Here is a 22,351-nt window from a genome sequence, read left to right on the forward strand (position 1 = left end):
GGAGTGTGTGAGGAGGTAGATGGTTGAGAAGGGAATGAGGCAGATGTTTGAGAAGGAGGAGACGGTGAGACAGAAGTAGAAGGAGAAAGCACAGGAGATTGATGAGGATAAGGAGGATCATAGAGGGAATTGTCAACTAGTAAACTCCAACTAGGAACAGGATTTAGAGGAGGAGGAGCACTAGGTTGTTTGAAAGAAGGAGCAAAGGGAAAAATTTCATGGAAAACTACATCTCTGGATATCAAAGTAAGCTTAGTTTTCAAATTGTATAGCTTATATCCCTTCTTAGCCAATGGATATCCCAGGAATACACAAGGGTCAGCTCTAGGCTGAAACTTGTCCCTATGGTACTTAGGAACTGTGGTAAAACATAGACAACCAAATGTTTTAATATGATTATAAGAAGGAGGTTGCCCAAACAGTAGTTCAAAGGGTGTTTTATTGTTAAGAAGCTTAGAAGGGAACCTGTTGATAAGGTATGTAGCAGTAAGCACACAATCTCCTAGGAATTTAATAGGTAAGTGAGAATGGAAAAGTAGGGCTCTTAAGGTTTCTAAAAGATACCTATGTTTTCTTTCAATCACACCATTTTGTTGTGGTGTGTGAGGACAAGAAGTTTGGTGAATTATTCCATTTTCAATAAAGAATTCATTGCCATAGTTACTGGAGCCAAGCTCAAAGGCATTATCACTTCTAATAATTTGTACAAATGATTTGAACTGTGTTTTGACCATGGCAATGAAAGCCTTGATAAGAGGAAAATCATTTCTCTTGAATCCCATAAGGTGAGTCCAAGTAGCTCTAGTAAAGTCATCAACTATGCTTAGAAAATACTTACACCCATTATAGGTAGGGCTTCCATAAGGGCACTAGGTATCCACATGTATGAGTTGAAAATCATATGTAGTTTTAATAGAACTATCAAAAAAAGGTAGCCTGGGCTGCCTTGCTAATGGGCAGACAATACAGGTAAAGGGTTGTTTAGAAGATAATTTACAAGGTATATAAGGAATTTCTCTCATTCTAACAAAAGGTGTGTCCCAGTCTATTATGCCACAACATCTCCATTTTATTCAATTCAGAATGATATGTATAATGAGAAGAAGAAACAGAATCAACAACTAATGGCGGATGTTATTTACAGGGAACATTTTCAAAAAGTAAAAGATCACTCATAGAACTAGATTGACATGCAGTTGCATGAGATTGAAGAGAATGGGAAGACTGCACAAGTCTGTATAGTCCATCATCCAGTTTACCAATTTTCATTGGTATTTTCAGTGAAGGGGCCTGTATTAAACAGGAAAAAATAGTAAATAGGACAATAGAATCCAACTGGCAAACAAGTTTGGATACATAGATAAGGTTGTAATGAAAGCTAGGAATATAAAGGACATGATGCAATGTGAAACAAAGAAATTGAATGGATCTGATACAAGTTACCTTAACCTTATAACCATTTGGTAAGGTGACTAAGTATGGTCCGATTAAGGGTTTAATATCAAAAAGGTCTTTATTGGAGGTCATGGGGTTAGTTGCCCCAGAGTCTATAATCCAAATGCATTCATTTATTTTAGTCAGCATGCAAGCACCATAAGATACATTTTTCATACAACTGGGTGAAGAGAGAATACCAGCAAAGTTAGCAGATGCCATGAGGCTGGAGTGGGGTTGTGATTCTGAAATTTGTGTTTGCTGAAGCAGCATCCTGAGTTGGGAATATTTATCCTTAGTTAACCCAGGGATTATAGACTCTGAATCAGAAGACCCATCAGATGGAGAGTGAGAAACTTCAGCAGAATTCTGATGACCAGCAGAATTTTGAAGGCCCTGCACCTCAACATTTGAAATAATCTTTTTTCCCTTGGTAAACTTGAAGTCTGGTGGAAAGCCATGGAGCTTATAGCATTTGTCAACCAAATGCCTGAGCTTCTTACAATACCTACACACTAGATTTGACTTGTTATACTTAAAATTGACTCTTTGAATGAACTGTTTGGGAGGGGCAGGTGTCCCTGAGAATTTGTCAGTGAGATGGGCATTGAAATAAACAGAATCAATACGGAATTGGGTTGGTGAGGACACTAGTCTTTTTATCCTGAAGCAAGATGTTGTAGGCAGTGTCTAGAGATGGAGGGGGTTGTATCATGAGCAGATTACTCCTAACTCCAACATAAGTCTCATTAATCCCCATGAGAAACTGATGCAACTTTTTTTTCATTATCCTCTCTTTGAAGCTCAGATTTAGTAGCACATATGCTAGAGCTACCACGAGAGGCACGCATGAAACCCAATTCATCCCACAATTTCTAGAGTCTGCTGAAGTAAGATGCTATGTCTAGAGACCCCTGGTGAAAGCTAACTCTTGTTTTATCTCAAAGACCTTGGTTCCATTTACAATACCATACCTTTTATTAAGTTGAGTCCAAATGCTTTGGGCAGTGTCAGAATATTGAACACTTTCAGCTATGTCTGGTGTAAGGGAGTTGGTCAACCAAGAGATGACCATATTGTTACACCTATCCCATAGCCTAAATTGAGGGAAATTTTCAGGAGGTTTAACAATTGTTCCGTCAATGAAACCTATCTTATTTCTAGCAGAAAGGAAAACAATCATATTCCGTCTTCAACCCCCAAATCCAGTTCCAGAAAAGGGTGTACTGACAAGAGCAACCCCTGGAACATCAGAAGACAGAAGAAAAAGTGGACTTGAAGGATCAGGGATGAAACTAACAGGGGAATTAGTAGATGTAGACACATCAACGACGTTCACCATTTTTGAGTTCAAATAATCAGTCAAAAATCACATAGAATTCAACCACAACGCATGCAATCGTATACCTCTACCACAATCAAGAACTATTAGATTCTAATAAAAAAAAAAAATGAGCTAGATATGGAGAATACCCTCTGTCTTTGCGACCGAAAGACGGCAACGACCTTGAACTTGAAAAACAAACCCTAATAGTTGGATAGGAAAAATTGGAGGAATCGACTGATTTCCACGTCAATCCAAAGAAGCTTTCGAAGCAGCGATTGCAGAAGAAAACTCAACGGAATCAGAAAACTCCAAACTTCTCAACGAACAAGAAATCTCTAACGAAAATAAGCAAGGGTAACATCACGAGGAAGTTGGTGAGAAGTAGAAACCGAATCTCTGCTCTAATACAATATGAAAATATTGAATTCCATGAATCTACCAAGACTTTATGCTAGGGTTTGGAAAATGAAACGAGAGAGAGAAAGGAAAAGAGAAGCAGATATTTTCTTATTCGATTGGCTGAAAGAGAGAAAAATGTTATGTACATCTAGAAGCATCCAAAAATATAAAGTGGTTGTCTACTTAAAAGAATCAGGTAACTAATGGACTAATATGTACTAGTATGCCTATTACAAAGAATGGACCTCACTATTATAAGTGGGTTGTTTATAAATAAATAAATCAAATGGGCATGTTATGTAGGGTGTGCCTCAGCATCACCAACAGATTGGGCCAGCTTATGCTCAACTCCAATAATTTTTGGGCTGTGGTGTTTAAAAATTCGGCGGAGCTAGGAGGTTGCTTGAAGAGTACCACTGTATCTATTGTGGTAGGGGAGTTTGAACTATTAAACCCAACTTTAGATCCAAAATGTAAAAATGCAGTGTAAAAAAATGTGATAATTGAATATGTATATTTATATATATATATATATATATATATATATATATATATATATATATATATATATATATATATATATATATATTTTATATACTATTATTTTTCATAATGATTAAAAATATATATTTGTCGACATGCTTTATGCTCAAACGAACAACTAGTTAACCACCTTGTCCTTGTTTGAACATGAACATGGGCAGTTAACTTCTTTTTTCTGAGCGTAGTAAATATAAAACTTTGTTCCAAATTTTAACTTAATTGTAAAAACATATGATGTTACAAATTATAGTATAGGTGGTCACTTAATTAGTTACGTACCTAATTTTCCTATGAGTTTAATATACAGGATTTTGAGAAATGCATTTAATATACAAGATTTAATATTAAAGTTCAGACTTTGGACTTCCAAACAACATGTATTAAATAATTTATGTGTATTTTTCTTGTTTGCAACTTGTCGTTGATAAATATCTTGTATTCAATTTCAGAACATTTAGTTGTTGGTTCTTTGGTTGGTGCCATAAAAACCTAATCACTAATAGGTGTGTTTGATATGACAGGATATTTTATTTAAAATATGTTTTTTATGGAACATTTTTTTATATTTGGCTATCTTTAATTTTTGAGAAAGTTTTTTTCCAAGGAATATATATTTTTTTCAAAGAAGAAAAATAATTTCTACAATTTATATTCCGAAGTTATTTTCTTTTTAATTTAACTATCTCAAATTTATATTTATATCATTTGCTTCAATTAAAGACTTTCTTTGTCAACCAACCTACAAACACTAAAAATAAATATTAAAGTACTATATTCATAAATCCTATCTTATGGCCTACACTTGTATAATATCTTGTACAGCCAGATTTTTATATCAACCAAACACTAAAAAATGGTCTAAACAATATTTCTGAATGTACAACATTTTCCGCAAGATTATTGTTCATGAAAGGAATTCTCCTCCATACCAAATGCACCCGGGCAAACTATAGCTTCAAAATTCACTATGGATCTTTGATGGGCTCGCGTCGCTCGCGTCCCGTGACTGCTCTGTTATCCGTCATAACTTTTTATAGAAATATTTAAATGACGAACAGTTCGAAACATTGAAACTAAACTCAATTGTGCTTGCATTGTTGTAATAATAAGTATTGCAAGTGGTAAAGACATACATTTCTTTGCAACTTCTTGTGCCATTTAATTGAAGGTAGGATCGTTTGCACCAGAATTTCTTTTAAAAAGATTCCAAGCTTCTTCTTTGTGCAATGATTCTAGTGAAAATCTTTCTTATTGCCACTAGAATACAACAACATGATTTTACAATCATCGTGCGCTTCTCAAAAAGGAATATTTATTTTCGCCATATTAGTTACTTCGATTTTGGTTCTTCATATTTTTCTTTAGCTTTGTCAGCTCGCATATTCTTTACTCTTCTCAAGGAAATGTAGGTTCTTGTACAAGTAAAGACTGAAGTTTCTGAATCAAAACTCAATTCTCTGATATCTACCAAAGAATCCAACATTATTTTATTTTTCTTTCCTTGGCAAATTTCTTCACTCTTGTGTAAATTAGTACTTCTAGAACAGTTCAAAGCAGTTCCAGAATCAAATTATCATTGGGATTGTGTTCATGGGTGGTGGGGTGGTATCAACTAAAGGCTATGTAAGCACTCTCGGTAGTTCTATTCCTTATACATTTAAAGCCTATTTGGCCAAGCTTCTCAAAGAGAACTCAAAGCACTTCTTTTTCTTTTTTTTCTAACATGAGTTGTTTGATCAAATTTTTTGGGGAAAAAAAATGCTTTTGGGAAGAAGCAGAAGCAGTTTCTGAGAAGCAGAAAAAAGCAGTTTTCCCAAAAGCAGAAGCAATTTTGACTTTTCTTCTTACCAAAAATACCCTTAACAAAATATAGTATATACCAAAATAACTGTTAAACCTAATACTTAAGATATTAATGTATAAATATTTCTTATTATTTTTAGGATAACTTTCTAATATATAGTGACTTTAGGGGTGAATACTTTTATATTTGTTGAATGATTTTTAATATATTTAACTTATAATTAAAAAGAATTAAGTACTTTTAAATTTTATTTTCATATTTTACTTAAATAAAATGAAAAGATTTAATTATTGCATGTAATAACAATTTTTTAAGATTATTTATTTACTTATAATATTAACTATTAAGTAAATTTATTCATGTCTTTATTCGTAATTTGATACTTAAAAGCACTTACTGAAAAGCTTGGCCAAACACAAATTATTGCTCAAAAGTGCTTTTCAGAGTGATTAGCCAAACACAAACTGCTTCTCTCCGAAAGTGTTATTTTCAAAAGCACTTTTGAAAAAAGCACTTCTCAAAATAAACTAATTTCTCCAGCTTGGCCAAACAGGCTATTAGATTAGTGTTAAAATATGTCCTGTTTCAATAAAAATATAACATTCTGCTAAATGAAACCTAGATTTACCCAAATCTAGATCTCAAAACCATCATCTTCGGTAGTTCATTTAAATGTCAAAAGCTATAAGGATCTCGGTGTCACAATATATTCAATAGCAGAAAGTGTTGAATATATTACTTTTGAGAAGGAAGAAATGAAAATAGAAGATGAACTCTAGTTAAGTATATAGTGACTATGAGATTGGACACTATACACTAAATGTTTAGAACTAGTAACAGTAAATAATCCACCAGTATTGAAAAGGTAAAGCAATATGAGGAGGCAGTTATTATAAACATTTTTCACAAAGAGTTCCAAACTAAGTAGCCACCAACAGTTTGAAGCAGAACTAAGCAAACAACTTTGGAACAGATTCAAACTTTTTATCATGGTTGATAGATTTAGAAACATAGTTGGAAGCCCGTCTATAGGTTTCCGAAATGCAAATCATTTCTTGAGATGAGGAAAACATGCATAGACATCAGCTTTGGGATGTTTTGCTTCAGCATGTTCTCTGCACTTAACTTCAGAAGTGGTGCAAATGAATGTCTGCATACACACCTTGCACTGCATTTGACAATTAGCAAACATTAGGAGAAATAGATAACAGTGTTTAGCTGACATTTTCATTGTTTACTATCTTGTTTCTTTATTCCCTTTGTCCCATGGAAAGGGAGATAACTTCAGCAAGAATTAGTTTTTTGATTGGACAGGCGTTATGTGTTTTCAGACCATAAACGCCCAAACTTCTTGAAACATCAAAACCAAATGGCACAGCACCACCACCACAACAACAACAACATACCAGTATTATCCCACACCGTGGGGTTTGGGAAGGTAGTGTGTCCGCAGACCTTACACCACATCAAAGGTAAATGAATAATAAATCTATTTCATGTTTCTCCATGCCATTAGCTGCCTTCTATTGCCCTTTAACAGGCAAATTTTTCTTTCTTACAAGGTTTAACCAAACAAACTCTGTCACTAAAGATTAAACATACGGCTAACCATTTTCAGCAGCATACGTGCACTCTTTTATTGAGAAAAGGGTAAGTAACACTCCTGCACTCTTTGACTTGACTTTTCCAGTAGTTTGATGTTGCAGATAACAACAATCGTGAAAGCTAATTGATGCTATTTAGTTCATTCTACCTCATCTGTGACATACGAAGAACGCTCCCAGGTTTTGTAAAGCTTCTAATAAACCAGCAATATCATCCATTTGTCGCTAAAGGTTAAGAGTTTTCTAAAGACAGGAACAACTGTTTTCAGCTACATATGTGCACTCTCTGACTTGACTTCTCCATTTAAGACAGAAAGTTTGAGGCTACCGAAAACAATAATTATGAGGGCTAATTGCTGCTATTTAAACAGGATTAATAATTCTTTCTACCTCATCTGCATCAGACAAAGAAGGCTTCCTGGTTTCCTAAATTGCATGAGTGCATTTCTAATAAACCAGTAATAACATCTTGCTTAAAAGTTTGACAAGGACTAGATCAGCCAAACCCTATGGAAAGTGCAAACAGTAACACACTTTTTTCATCAGAGAATTGCTAGTCCTCCTATCAATCATTAAGTTTACCGTATAACTGGCAACTGTGTCATATCTGAACACAATTTTAGCTATTAACTCAGCTCCTCTAAGATGATGTAAGGCAATAGCCTAGCGTGTAAACACAATCCATTAACAAGACATCAACAAATTACAGCACCCAAATTCCCCTTTACAGTCCTGAAACAGATCTAAACAAATTTTCGGTCTAAACTACAAATCTTCCGGTAATAGACTTATCCAATTAAAAAGTCCAAAACTTTAGCAAGTCAAGGTCAATTTAAATCCTTTGTTAAAGCCCCCTCCCCCCCCCCCCCAAAACCGGGGGGGGGGGGAGACACCAATTTGGGAACCTTAGATTATTAAGCTGGTTGAGAAGAATTCTAGAGATAATTGATAATTAATCCAAAATAAGAGAAATTTTGGGTATTTTAGAGGGAATTAACAAAAACCTGGATACTCATGGCCTTCTTGTTAGCCTCGAGCTGGCTTCCTGCGAAGACACCATAAATTCATAATCTTAATTAGCTAATAAAAATTTGATTTTGAAATTCTAAATATACAACCAAAAAAAAAACATAAACAAGCATTACCCTTTTGGCCTTTCATCTTTTCAGCGTTCTTTTCACGAGCCATCTTTGCCTTTTGGCCATTGCCTCCACCCATAGCTTGATTTATTCTTTGATCTCTCCTCCTATACGAAAACCAGTTTTTTTTTTTTTGGCTTGTTTTTTGAGCACTGGGCTTTAGAGGAACCCTTTTATATGCAAAAGTAGAAGTGAGAATTTAGGGTAGTTGGGTGGTGAATTAAATGGAATTGTGGGTGTGGTTAGGGGGGCTGAGAGGAGAAGAAAAAAGACAGATATTGGAAATCCACACGAAACTGCAATTCACTGTTCAACGCGTTATTTTTATGCAATGTTGCAAAAGCAAAACGTTACTTTCTTTGTCTTTTTTATTCTTTTTTCTTTTGTAGGAAGCACAAATTATAAATTAAGATAAAAAATTATAATATTAACTTTTTAAAAGGAAAATCCTTGAGTATATATGGAGAATTAAACTCTCACCAATAAGGTGCCACCAACTGAGCAAACCCGTTTTTTTTTTATACCTAGGAGTCTCTATGCAAAACGTTACTAGTATATTATTTTTATATTATACTTGTTTTTCTTTTATTGTTAATACTAAAGTGCTAGTCATCTTTCCACGAGAAGAATTCACTCCTTGCATCTGCTTCTAATATCAAAGTTATCATTCATTGTTTTAATTACTGAAGTATTAATTAAGTGAGACATTGCTGAACATGTTAAATTAAACAAATACTCTTGTGAATAACGTTGTTGATTTTCTTTTTAAAAATCGTATAAAGCGGTAAAAGATAGATAATGTAAATTGTATGGAATATTGTTGTTTACCCGAAAAATCAGATAACGTTAAATTTATGTATGGTTCTAAGGATACGTGATACCCTTTGATACAAATCGTATAGAGAGATAGCAATACGAACATTCTTGACGATGAGAATGAGAATAATGAACAGAAAGAATGAATAAAATGAAGTAAAATAAGTACAAGGAGATATCTTTTATTCCAGTGTATTCACTATATCCATAGCTTACAAGGATCCACTTTTATAGTAGAGGGTCATTACTTTATTTATAACAAAAAAAATAAAATAAAGCATATAGTGGAGGACCCATGACGATTTGTCTCTTCCTCGATTCCCGCAAAGATTCTCTCTCTTGGTGCGGTTGCAACGGCTCTTGTTTGTGAGCTCGATACTAGCTCGAACTCGTTACTGGGTCGAGCCCTTCGGTCTTGGCTCGAGTTCGACCTTCGGGATGGGCGTCGCTCATTTCCGACCTCGAAGCAATGCCTTGCGGATTGATTTGGTCACGTGCTCGATAAGAATATCGAGCCAACTCCTCAAGCAGCCTTCGGACTCGAGGCTTGTTAGTACTGTCTTCGGAGCTCACTCCCAAAATTCCACTCCGATTTCTTACCACTTGAACTCGATCGAACGTAGGAAGACCGAAATCTATTTCAACCATATACAGATAGTCCCCTCGTTTCTCACGAAGGATGCAGTGAGAATCGATATGATTTTCGACGGTTCGATCGGGTTATAAGCTGACGTTTTAACAGGGATCGATTATGTTACAACCCAAATTCGCATACCATAGATCACGCCGTAAGTTAGTCGACGTAAATCCAAGAAGAGATTATCTTTGAGATGATAAGAAGTTAATCCTATTGGTCTTAAACGATACAAGGGTGTATAAGAGTGGTTAACAAATATTAGAAGTTAAACGAATCAAGGATGTTATAACCCGTATTTTCGGGTAACACTAGAGGTGATTAACTGTCCCAAGAGGTCTTGTTTTAATGTATTTGAATCATATAATATCCGCATCATAAGTCTTGAAGTCAAGCGAGTTATGAAACAAAAGTCGATAAACGTTGTCGCAACTTAGGTTTATAATTTTACTTAAACTTTAGGTCAAATGTTACTGCATTTTTCTCCCAATGTGCTTGGAATTATGGGGTGATCTACCTATCAAATTGAAGATCTATGAGTCTAGTTTCCAACGTATTAAACCGTTCGTCGATACGATCTCAGAATAGAGAGATATTCGCGTTTTCGCGAGAGTGCGCCAAGCTGCTCTCTATGGGGCCCACAAAGGCGGTTTAAGACATATGGACATATATAAGATACCTCAACCCCGTTTTAAGTCATTATTTTTCAGTATATTCAGACCTTATAACCCTAAAATCAGTCTCTCAAGGTTCTCTCATGATCCAAGAACCAAACAAAGGGCAAACAACACAAATCAAATGTCAGGAATCCCGTGGCGCTAGTAAGTTTCTTGTTCTTCTTGTTGTTGCTGATTTTTGTGTTGTTCCAGCTCGTGTGGGAGGTTGTTTTAAGTGTTTTATGTCCTGTAAATACACCTTCAAGTTTTTAATATCAACCCTAGGTGATTTCAAGTCTTCTAAAGTAATTCTAGTGCCGAAAAACCCGAATTAATTGCTAGTTTTGCTTCCTTGTTCTTGTGGCAGAATTGAAGGGATATTTCGTGGAAAATTAAGGTCAAATTGGAGTTGTTCTTTCTGTTTAAAGGTAAGGAACCTCTTACTCTATATATATTTAAGATTATCCAAGTTGCAGCTAAGTCGTTGAAGCTAGAACTTGTGAAATATATATCGAAAAGCTTGGTAGTAATGTTGTTGGTTGGTGGACTGTTTTGGAGGCTCAATATGATTATTAATGATGTTGTTTGGGCTGTTTGGTGATTGTATTGACTTGTGGAAAGTCATATAAATAGGGGAGGTGCTGTCCGTTTTATCGTAAAATAGGTTGTGGTCGATACATAATAGTTACGACGCTTAAACGATAATGATAGTGTCATTTGTCTTATTGTAGACTAAGGAGTCGTGACATTTGCATAGCTTGAGGTTGGGAAGTATATACAAGGTATGTGAGGCTATCCCCTTCATTCTTTTATACGACTCCGATTGTACATAATGTAATGAATGAGCTCCCAAAGATACTCTACTCTTAGAAGCTAGCAGTACTTACATTGCTGCCCCTTCTTATGAAACGATTGATATTGATGTTACTTCTCTTATTCTTATATTATCAATGTTGTTGGTAGTTCCTTATTCTTATAAGATTCTTGATGAAGAGTTAATTCTAATAACATGTACGAAAGATACCGACCTTACGTCACTCCGAAAGGTTCAAAATGTGATTCCAATGAGTCCAGCATGCATCATATATATGTATCTATTTTACTCTACCGAGCCGCGCTATAGTCGGCCGGGTATGGCACCTATTGTGCAACCACTGATCAGTTGGGTTTTACCGAGCTCCACGTGGCCGGGTACGATTCTACCGAGCCCTATGATGGCCGGGTACGTTTTACCGAGCCTATTATGGCCGGGTACGATATGATGATGGTGATGCCCACAAAGGCGTATGTTTTAAAAGTTTATGTATATATATGTATGTATCATGTATTTCATGTCAGTAGCCCTCAGAGGTACCCAGATGTCACAGGTTGTATATTCTCTATCCCTGTTTACATTACTGTTCTCACTTATGCTTTCCTGCCTTACATACTCAGTACTTTATTCGTACTGACGTCCTTTTTATTTGTGGACGCTGCATGTCGTGCTGCAGGTCCTGATAGACGGGTAGACGCAGCTCCCCCATCACAGTAGGCTATCCGGTTCAGCGGTTATTGGCGAGATCCCTTCTCCGGACTTGCCGTGGTCTTGGTATGCATTTTTGTTATAGACATTATGGGTATGTCGGGGCCCTGTTCCGGCAATGTTGTAGCATTTATGTTCTTTTAGAGGCTCATAGACAGGTGTCGACTTATGTATGGTTTAGAATGCCTTGTCGGCTGATTTTTGTTGTATAGTCTTTCATGGCATCATGGTAGCTCGTACCTTATATATAGTTTCTTGACAGTCTTGTCGTCCCATGTTATGTATGTTCATGACATTATCTTTCATTGTTGGATGTTCATGATCCATATCTACTATTTATATTGATCTTGTTGGCCCTAAAGATAATAAGGAAGGTTAGATAAAATGTACGTTGGTGCTCGGCAAGTATGGCCCGGGTGCTAGTCATGACCCTCCAGTTGGGTCGTGACAGATTATGACGTATGTGATAGTTATTCCATCGATTTAGTCTTTTAAGGTATTTAATGCTTGTCAAATGGCGGTCGGCCACCTCTGATATTAAACCGTCATGATGAGAGCCTATAAATAACCCTTCCATCTAACATTTATCACTTTTACGCATTCACTCTTCCAAATTTTCTTATCTTTTCTCTCTATTTCGTCGCTTGTAGAGCCATCTACACCAGAGTTTTGGTGTCGTCAATTTTTCACTTTTCTTTGCCTTTCTTCCTCTCATATATTTCGAAAACTGTACCTCAGAAGGAGAAAGCTTCTTCTTCACGGCCGTCCGGCGACAAGGCGTCGGTGGAGTCGTCCACCTATGACTATAATCCCGGCCCGTGTACTTTGAAGATCGATTTTAAGGTTGAGAATCCTTCATTTGTTCTGGGTCTATGCGAGCACGTGTCGATGTACATGTGCTCTATAACAGAGGGTCATCTCGAGGCCGTTAGGAAAGACTGCAACTGGGTTCCGAGGTTGTGTTGCAAATTCCATCCCCCGAAGAGAGCGTCATCACCCATGTGGAGGGATTTTTAAGTGTTTACACTTATCCCTTCACATTGGGTCCCTTCGACCCGGTGATCATGGATTTTTGCAAAAGATATCAGGTCACCCTTGGTAAAATTCATCCCCCTCTATGGCATATAGTAATCCTACTTCGCTTCTTCTTCATCAAAGCCGTGGGCTGGATTTTTTCCTGAATCACCTCATACGATTGTATCGGCCTCAAATCTTTTGAGGACTAATCAGACTTCATCGCTGGGCATCGAAGGCTTTGATGTCGAGCATCGACGAAGACAAGGATCGAGGTTGGATGGGTTGTTATATTCGGGTGAGGACCCGTGACCTTATTCCGGAAGAGAAGATGTCGTTCCCCGAGGAATGGAATTTCGACCGTAAGTAGTTCTCATAAGACGTTGCTTTTCGTATCTTTTCCCGATTTTTTCTGATGTCTTTCTCCAATATACAACTTCCCCTTGGATGACACAAGCGGTGCCCAACCTCGAGGATTGGGTTCAGAAGTTAACCTTGACTTCCTCTTATATCGAACGCGCTTGGCGTGATTTGGCAAAAGGTAGATGGGAGGCCAAGAATCATGATAAGGTTTTACTTCTCATTTCCTTAGAAGTGTTCTTTGTGCTCCATTCGTTACCAATTTCTTTTCATGCAGGTGTAACCAAGGATGCCGCTTTGAGGCCTTCGAGCGGTGAAGAAGGAACCAAGTTCCCTGTCCCGAAACCGGGGAAAGATAAGAAGCGAAAAGCTGTCTCTCGGTCAGAGGACCCCAAGCCCAAAACTCGAAGGGTGAGGAGGAAGGCAATTGCTCTTCCGATTGACTCGGTCCAACGACTGAGAGAAGAAGAAGAAGAAGAAGGCAATGCCTCAGCTTTGGTGATCCGATCTGCGAGAGCTATCAAGGTCACCAGAGCTCCTGAGCCGATGGCGGCTGTAGCGGTCGGGGTCAGTCCCGGAATCTCGAGTCTGGATCGGAGCGCCCCGAGTGATTCCCTTGGGGCTATGACAGTGGATCATTCGCCTTCCCTTCCAACCTTTTATGAGAAGGCGTTAAAGAAAGCTCGAGAATTGAAGATCCCTGATATGGGCGGAGGCTCTAGTGTAGGGGATCCCTTTCGGGATTACTTTACTGGAGTTGATGATGCTTCCGATATTGGTGACACTTTCCTTCTACTAGAAGAGGCCCAACGTTTCATTACTCGGGGTAATGATTTTACTATACTTGGTTTCTTTGTTCTTTTCCAAACTTGACTTGTGTTCTTTCCCTACTGTGCAGGCCATTAGTAGGTTTCAAGTCGACCTTAGCCAGTGTGAGATCGAGCTTCAGAAGGTCTCGGGGGAGAGAGACGCCATGCGACTTATTTGCAGGCAAAAGGACGAGGCTATAAAGGACCTCCAAGCGGATTTGGCTAAGGCTCGTGAAGAAGAGGCCGAACTCGATAAGCAGGTGAGCCTCGTTCTGTTAAAGTATGGATTTGACTCAACTATGGAAGTTAACCCTTCGTTGTCTCAGCTGTAGCAAAAGGTTGAAAAGATCGAGTTACTTTGGGAAGAAGTTGATCAAATCAAAGCTGAATGTAATCGGTGGAAGGAGACTATCGACCGACTGGTTGTGGAAAAAGAGACCATTTTGACCAAATTATTATCGGCCGATGTTCAGCTTCGAAACGTCAAGCAAAAGGGTTCAGCTCAAGCTAAGAGGATCGAGGAGCTTGAAGCACGGCTTGCTGAGTCCAAGGTGGAGGTTGAGTCGTCGAACATCTTGGCGGATAAGTCCATTGCCATGTATCGGGCTGATGCCGAGGCTGCTCAAATGGAGGCACGAGAAGCGGCAGATACTGCCGACACTCGAGCACATTGGGTTGCCGAACTTGCTAAATGTAGGTCTCGGAGGGAGACTCTTGAGGAGATACACACTCGAGGTTTCGACCTTACTAAAGAAATAAAAAAGGCTAAAGAGCTCGAAGCTGAAGCTGAAGCCTTGGCTTCTGATGGCGATGATGATGATGATGATGATGACGGTAGCAAGAGCGGATCCGAGGACGGGGAAGAGCCTGATAGAGAAGCAAACGCCCCTGAGGATGATCAGGAAGCTTAGTTCTTAATTTTTTACGTTTGCAATCAATCATGTAGACAATTTTGTATATAGACAACTTGGCCGACTTGTGAAGACTTTATACGTGCCTTACAAATGTTTTCACAAGGATCTTAACAATTTAATCAAATTTGGACTTCGTAGTCTCTATGATTGATTATTTTTTTCAGACTCGAAGTGACGTAGCCCTTAGGCTTACTAGTTGAGTCAATGATTCGAACTCGAAGAAATATAACCCGTAGGTGTAATGGTCGAGTGAGTGTTCGCTTGAACTCGAAATGAAAGTAGCCCGTAGGCTTTAGTCGTTGAGTGAATGATTCGAACTCGAAGTAATGTAGCTCGTAGGCGTAATGGTCGAGTGAGTGCTTGCTCGAACTCGAAAAAGTAGCCCGTAGGCTTAGACGTCGAGTGAATGATTCGAACTCGAAGTAATATAGCCCGTAGGCGCAATGGTCGAGTGAGTGCTCGCTCGAACTCGAAATGAAAGTAGCCCGTAGGCTTAGTTGCCGAGTGAATGATTCGAACTCGAAGTAATGTAACCCTTAGGCATAATGGTAGAGTGAGTGCTTGCTCGAACTCGAAATGAAAGTAGCCCGTAGGCTTAGTCGTCGAGTGAATGATTCGAACTCGAAGTAATGTAGCCAGTGGGCGTAATGGTCGAGTGAGTGCTTGCTCGAACTCGAAATAAAAGTAGCACGTAGGCTTTAGTCGTCGAGTGAATGATTCAAACTCGAAGTAATGTAGCCCGTGGGCATAATGGTCGAGTGAGTGCTTGCTCGAACTCGAAATAAAAGTAGCCCGTATGCGTTAGTCGTCGAGTGAATGATTCGAACTCGAAGTAATGTAGCCCGTGGGCGTAATGGTCGAGTGAGTGCTTGCTCGAACTAGAAATAAAAGTAGCCCGTAGGCGTAATGGTCGAGTGAGTGCTTGCTCGAACTCGAAATAGAAGTATCCCATAGGCTTAATCATCGAGTGAATGATTCGAACTCGAAGTAATGCAGTCCGTGGGCGTAATGATCGAGTGAGTGCTTGCTCGAACTCGAAATAAAAGTAGCCTGTAGGCTTTAGTCGTTGAGTGAATGATTCAAACTCGAAGTAATGTAGCCTATACGATCCCTTTCTGACGTTCTTGAGAACGTGATATGGTCCTTCCCAATTTGGTCCTAGTTTTTCTTCATTCGGATTTCGGGTATTGATGGTAACTTTTCTTAACACAGTCCCCGAGCTTGAAATGGCGGAGCTTGGTTCTTCGATTATAAAATCTTTCGATTTGGTGCTTTTGGGCAGCTTCTCGTCTTTTGTCCGATAATTCGAGGTTGGTATTCATAGCCTCATTACTTAATTCTTCTATCGTGAATCAAAATCTGGTACTGGGTTCACCGACTTCGACTGGTATCAATGCTTCAGACCCATATATTAAGGAGAATGGGGTCGCCCCCATACTGGATTTTGACGTTGTCCGATATGCCCAAAGGACTTCGGGCAGGATTTCTCTCCATTTTCCTTTAGCGACGTTCAACCTATTCTTTAGGTTTTGAATGATAGTTTTGTTCGTTGATTCGGCCTGTCTGTTCCCACTGGGGTGGTATGGTGTTAATAGTATCCTTCTTATTTTGTGATCTTCGAGGAATTTTGTTACTTTGCTGCCAACGAATTGTTTCCCATTGTCACATACTATTTCGGCGGGTATCCCGAATCGGTATACGATATGATTCCAAATAAAGTCTATAACTTTTTTCTCCCTTATTTTCTCGAATGCCTGCGCTTCAACCCATTTAGAAAAATAGTCAGTCATAAATAAAATGAATTTGGCTTTACCTGGGGTCGATGGCAGAGGGCCGGCGATATCCATTCCCCATTTCATGAACGGCCATGGGGATAGGACTGAGTGAAGTTGCTCTCCGGGTTGATGGATCATTGGCGCAAACCTTTGACATTTGTCACATTTACAAACAAATTCCTTCGCATCTTTGCCCATATCGGTCCAATAATACCTTGCTCTGATTATTTTTCGAACTAATATATCGGCACCAGAGTGATTCCCACAAGTGCCCTCGTGCACTTTCCGTAGGATGTAATCGGTACCTCCTAGACCCAAGCATACTGCAGTGGTCCATCGAATGTCCTTCAATATAGCGTTCCATCCGAAGCCAACGTGAATCGAGCAGCTTTAGTCCGTAGGGCCCTAGAGTCTTTAGGGTCCGATGGGAGCTTTTCGCTCTTTAAGTATTCAATATACTTATTTCTCCAATCCCAGGTTAAGCTTGTAGAATTTATCTCGGCGTGACCTCCTTCGATTACCAATCTCGAGAGTTGGACGACGGTCCCCGAGCTCAAGTTATCTTCCTCGATCGACGATCCCAAATTCGCAAGTGCATCGGCTTCATTGTTTTGTTCTCGTGGAACATGCTGTAAAGTCCATTGTTTGAATGGTGCAAAGTGACAAGTAGTTTGTCTAAATACCTTTGCATTCTACCTTCTCGAACTTCGAAGGTTTTGTTCACTTGACTCACCACCAGTAAAGAGTCACATTTCGCTTCAATGACTTCTGCTCCCAAGTTTTTAGCTTGCTCGAGACCTGCAATCATGGCTTCATACTCGACCTCGTTGTTAGTTAACCTGGTAGTTTTAATAGATTGCCTAATAGTGTTACCCGTGGGTGGTTTCAAAACTATGCCTAGCCCGGACCCCTTCACATTCGAAGCCCTGTCCGTAAAAAGGATCCATACTCCTGATGATGTAACCGATTTCAACATGAGTTCTTTTTCAACTTCAGGTACGAGGGTTGGCGTGAAATCGACCACGAAGTCTGCTAAAATTTGAGACTTGATGGCCGTACGGGGTTGATATTCGATATCGTACCTACTGAGTTCGACGACCCATTTGGCCAATCGGCCTGATAGTTCGGGCTTGTGCAAATTATTACGAAGCGGGTAAGTAGTTAATACGCATATGGTGTGACATTGAAAGTACGGTCTTAACTTTCTAGAGGCGCTTATCAGTGCAAGTGCCAATTTTTTTAGGTGTGGATATCTAGTTTCTGTTACTCCTAAGGTCCGACTTATATAATAAACAGGAAATTGCGTACCTTGCTCTTCTCGAACTAGGACATCGCTTACGGCGATTTTCGATACTACCAAGTACAAGCAAAGTTTTTCGTCTGTTTTTGGAGTGTGAAGTAGTGGTGGGCTCGATAGATATCGTTTTAGTTCCTCTAATGCTTGTTGCCATTTCCGGGGTCCAAGCGAAATCATTCTTCTTTTTGAGTAGAGAGAAAAATTTGTGACTTCGATCTGATGATTTCGAAATGAATCGGCCTAAGGCTGCAATCCGTCCCGTTAGTCTTTGTACAGCTTTCACGATGTCCACGATAGTAATGTCTTCGATGGCCTTGATTTTATCGGGATTAATCTCGATTCCCCGGTTTGACACCATGAAGCCGAGGAACTTGCCCGAACCGACCCCAAAAGCACATTTTTCGGGGTTGAGCTTCATGTTGTATTTCCTCAAAATCTCGAACGTTTCCTGCAAATGGGTCAAATGGTCCTCTGCGCGCAGGGACTTAACTAGCATGTCGTCAATATAAACTTCCATTGATTTACCTATTTGTTCTTCGAACATTTTATTTACTAGGCGTTGGTAAGTAGCCCCTGTATTTTTTAGCCCGAAGGGCATCACATTATAACAATATGTTCCATATTTGGTGACAAATGAAGTCTTTTCCTGGTCCTCCGGGTTCATCTGGATTTGATTATACCCGGAATAGGCATCGAGAAAAGTGAGGATCTCATGGCCGGCCATGGCATCGATCATGCGATCGATGTTGGGCAGTGGAAAGGAATCTTTGGGGCATACAGAATTTTTTGGGGATTTGTTTTGGGGTCGCACTCGAGGGAAAAGTCTTTTGTATGAATTTTTTTGAATCAAGCCCTTTTATCATTGGTGGAGCCCCCGGGATTTGATCAACCCTGGCATTGTACGTTTCTACTCTCTTGTCGTTGGCTTCGACTCATTTTGTGAGTTCTTCGAGCAATTTAGTAATATCGGGAGTGGTCCCCGATTCTTGCTCGTTTGATTTCACTATGGCGGGCTCCGTTCTGGGGGTGATTTCTCGAAGCGGATTGGGATCCAACCTGCTTTGTATATGAGTTTGGCTCTGTAATTGGGCTATCGCTACCTGTTGGGCTTGTAGCATCTCGAAGATCATACGTAAGCTGGCTCCGATTTTCCCCGCGTTATGGGTGTCTCGGACTACGGATCGAGTACCGCCCTGAATGCTTTTTTCCGGTTCGGAACGCTGATTCGCCTCCAGCGCTATTCATGAATTGACATCCAATGGTACTTCGGCTCGAATTTCGGGTACTTCGATTCGAGCCTTAGTGCCATCGTCAAGTGCCCTTCTGCCTCCGGGTGCCAAGTTGTTGGTTTCATCTTGAAGGCCGGCTTCGTGGTCGATAGGTAAAGCCATTGCTGATTTGAAGTTATAAACTGGTGTGTACTGCAGATTTATATCAAACAATCACTATTATCCTTAGCCCCACGGTGGGCGCTAAACTGTTTACCCGAAAAATCAGATAACGTTAAATTTATGTATGGTTCTAAGGATACGTGATACCCTTTGATACAAATCGTATAGAGAGATAGCAATACGAATATTCTTGACTTTGAGAATGGGAATAATGAACAGAAAGAATGAATAAAATGAAGTAAAACAAGCATAGAGAGATATCTTTTATTCCAGTATATTCAGTGTATCCATAACTTATAAGGATCCCCCTTTTATAGTAGAGGGTCATTACTTTATTTATAAAAATAATAATAAAATAAAGCATATAGTGGAGGACCCATGATGATTTGTCTCTTCCTCGATTCCCGCCAAGATTCTCTCTCTTGGTGCGGTTGCAACGACTCTTGTCTATGAGCTCGATACTAGCTCGAACTCGTTACTGAGTCGAGCCCTTCGGTCTTGGCTCGAGTTCGACCTTTGGGATGGACGTCGCGCATTACCCACCTCGAAGCAATGCCTTGCGGATCGATTTGGTCACGGGCTTGATAAGATTATCGAGCCGACTCCTCGAGCAGCCTTCGGACTCGAGGCTCGTTAGTACTGTCTTCGGAGCTCACTCTCAAAATCCGACTTCAATTTCTTACCACTTGAACTTGATCGAACGTATGAAGGCCGAAATCTATTTCGACCATATAGAATTGTAGATGATGATATTTGATCATGTACGTAATTTGATGTTGATTTGACATGCATATATTTCTTCCTCACTCATAGGCTTACACCATTTTACGTTGTTTAATACATTAGGAAAACAACTTCAACAAGTATATTGGTATATCTTAACATTGCAATATAGTATCATGAGAGATATTTTGTTCATTTTAAAGTAATGTTAAGAATACTATCTTTTTCGATGAGTAACAAGATAACATTAATGTTCAACTGAATAATAATGGTGAGAAAGTCGTTAATTTAAACTTAACAATAGAGAAATCCATCTTAAAAATATATTATATTGCATTGTAAATATATCAAAGAAACATCCAAGATTGACGCATGGAAATGATGTGTAATTGTGTCAAGCTTAATCACTTTCATTATTTATCTTCACAAATTGATAAAATCCCTTAGAGTACTATCTTTTTGTTTATCTATTTAAAAGAAAATGATATATTTTCATATTTAATTATAATTTAATTTTAAAATTGTCTTCTTACTTTAAGTGACATGATTATATTTACGGCACTATTGTAGATCATATATTTAAAAGTCCTTTTTTTTAAATATAAAAAAAAAGTGGTACCCAGTCAAACATCTAAAATGGAAATGATTCCTTCCTTTTATTTGACATGTATACTAAAAATAGATTTTTATTATTATTTGTCACTTTACGCATATCAAGAAAAGACAATTTTTTTTATGTTATACCTACAGTATTTATTATTCATTTTAAATTATTTTCTTAAATCAAATAAAATATGCATCAATTAATATGAATATCATGATAAATTATATAATTTATTTATTATTTTTTAAGAGCTCAAAAGTAAAAGTGAAGAGAGCGAATGCAAACCCAAAAATGGGAAAAGGGTGCATTGAAGATATAGTGTATCCAGTTGGATGTCACAATAAGGGAGAAATAAGCGGGAATGCGTTGAAGATTTGGCCAAACATTAAAAGAGAGTAGAGTAGGTAGGTCGTATTGTTCGCAATCACAGCCGTTTTTTTATATTTAAAATGATGTCCGGCAGTCGTATTGAAACCCGATTATATTTGGATTCGCATCGCGTAAGACCCCATTCGAAGAAAAACGCTCCCTGTCAAAGATTTTTTCATACTCAGAGCTCGAATTCGAGATCTCTGATTAAAGGTAAGAGCAGTCCAGTCACCACCACTGTTTTAAAAGACGTTTTCGGGGCGAGCCCGTGACCGATCACCACGGGTGGTCACACCCGTTAATATATCTATAGTGGAAGGAAACATAAGTAAGCACTACCATCCATTCAAAACTTCCAGACCATTTCATGTGAACAAGTTGCATGTTGGAAGCTTGCAAAATCAGAGCTCTCGTGTCTAAATATTGGGTGTGAAGTCATCTTTTATTAGGAAATATTTTACTTTTAATGTAGGACGTTTTATAGGAAATTAGGATTTAAGCATACTCAAATCAGGGGCGGCTCGACATAATATGAGGCCTAATGCGAAAATAAAAAGTGAGGCCTTAATTTTTTTTTAAAATTATTTTTACTCTTATAATTTATCAAATTATAATCAGTTTTAATTATTGCCAATGTCTAACCAATTTATTTAATCTCTCTTGTATTATCATGTTGAACTTTATTGATTTAGTTTTGAAAAATATTTTTAATTGAGGAACAAATATAGAAATTGTTAATGGTAATTGAATTAATACTTTTTACCTTTTTTGCCCGATTGAGTTTGCCACGTAGAGTATTCTTCTACTTATATAGTTCCTATTAGCACTTTTAATTCTAAATATAAGTTGAAACAAATTATATTGTAGTAACTACTATGTTTCAAGAGTCATTCAATAATAAGGACGGATTTTAATTAATAGTTACTTGTCAAAGTAGCTTGAAAAATATCCCAAGGCACTCAAAGAATTAAAAAAAAATTATTCTAAACTAACATTGTAAGAAAATCGATTTAAGTTTTGATGAATTAAATAAAGGAAACAACTAGTAACTATAATTTAAGATGTGTAAAACTTTTAGCTATAACTATTTTAACCAAATGATTTAAAAATTCTATCAATAGTGTATAATTATTAAGTATTATATATATATTATTTATAGAGTTTGGGGTCCTAAGTATTTTGGGGCCTAAGGCCATTGCCTCAATGGCCTTATGCTC

The 22,351-nt window shown here is 38.2% G+C and overlaps 2 protein-coding genes across 2 annotated transcripts; one reads left to right on the forward strand and one right to left on the reverse strand.

The window, feature by feature from the left end:
- Positions 1-6,364: 6,364 nt before the first annotated feature.
- LOC104098281 (uncharacterized protein At2g23090-like) lies at positions 6,365-8,550 on the reverse strand. Its single transcript, XM_009604975.4, has 3 exons — positions 8,257-8,550; positions 8,116-8,156; positions 6,365-6,675 (listed from the first exon to the last, which is right to left on the reverse strand). Exons 1-3 carry the CDS (start codon positions 8,327-8,329, stop codon positions 6,556-6,558), a joined length of 234 nt encoding a protein of 77 aa, XP_009603270.1. The 5' UTR covers positions 8,330-8,550; the 3' UTR covers positions 6,365-6,555.
- Positions 8,551-13,339: 4,789 nt separating this feature from the next.
- LOC138910403 (uncharacterized) lies at positions 13,340-14,972 on the forward strand. Its single transcript, XM_070201642.1, has 4 exons — positions 13,340-13,433; positions 13,530-13,819; positions 14,151-14,321; positions 14,394-14,972. Exons 1-4 carry the CDS (start codon positions 13,340-13,342, stop codon positions 14,970-14,972), a joined length of 1,134 nt encoding a protein of 377 aa, XP_070057743.1.
- Positions 14,973-22,351: the final 7,379 nt, after the last annotated feature.

This window comes from Nicotiana tomentosiformis, chromosome 4, assembly GCF_000390325.3.
Source record: "Nicotiana tomentosiformis chromosome 4, ASM39032v3, whole genome shotgun sequence".
In the NCBI taxonomy this organism is placed as follows: Eukaryota; Viridiplantae; Streptophyta; class Magnoliopsida; order Solanales; family Solanaceae; genus Nicotiana; species Nicotiana tomentosiformis.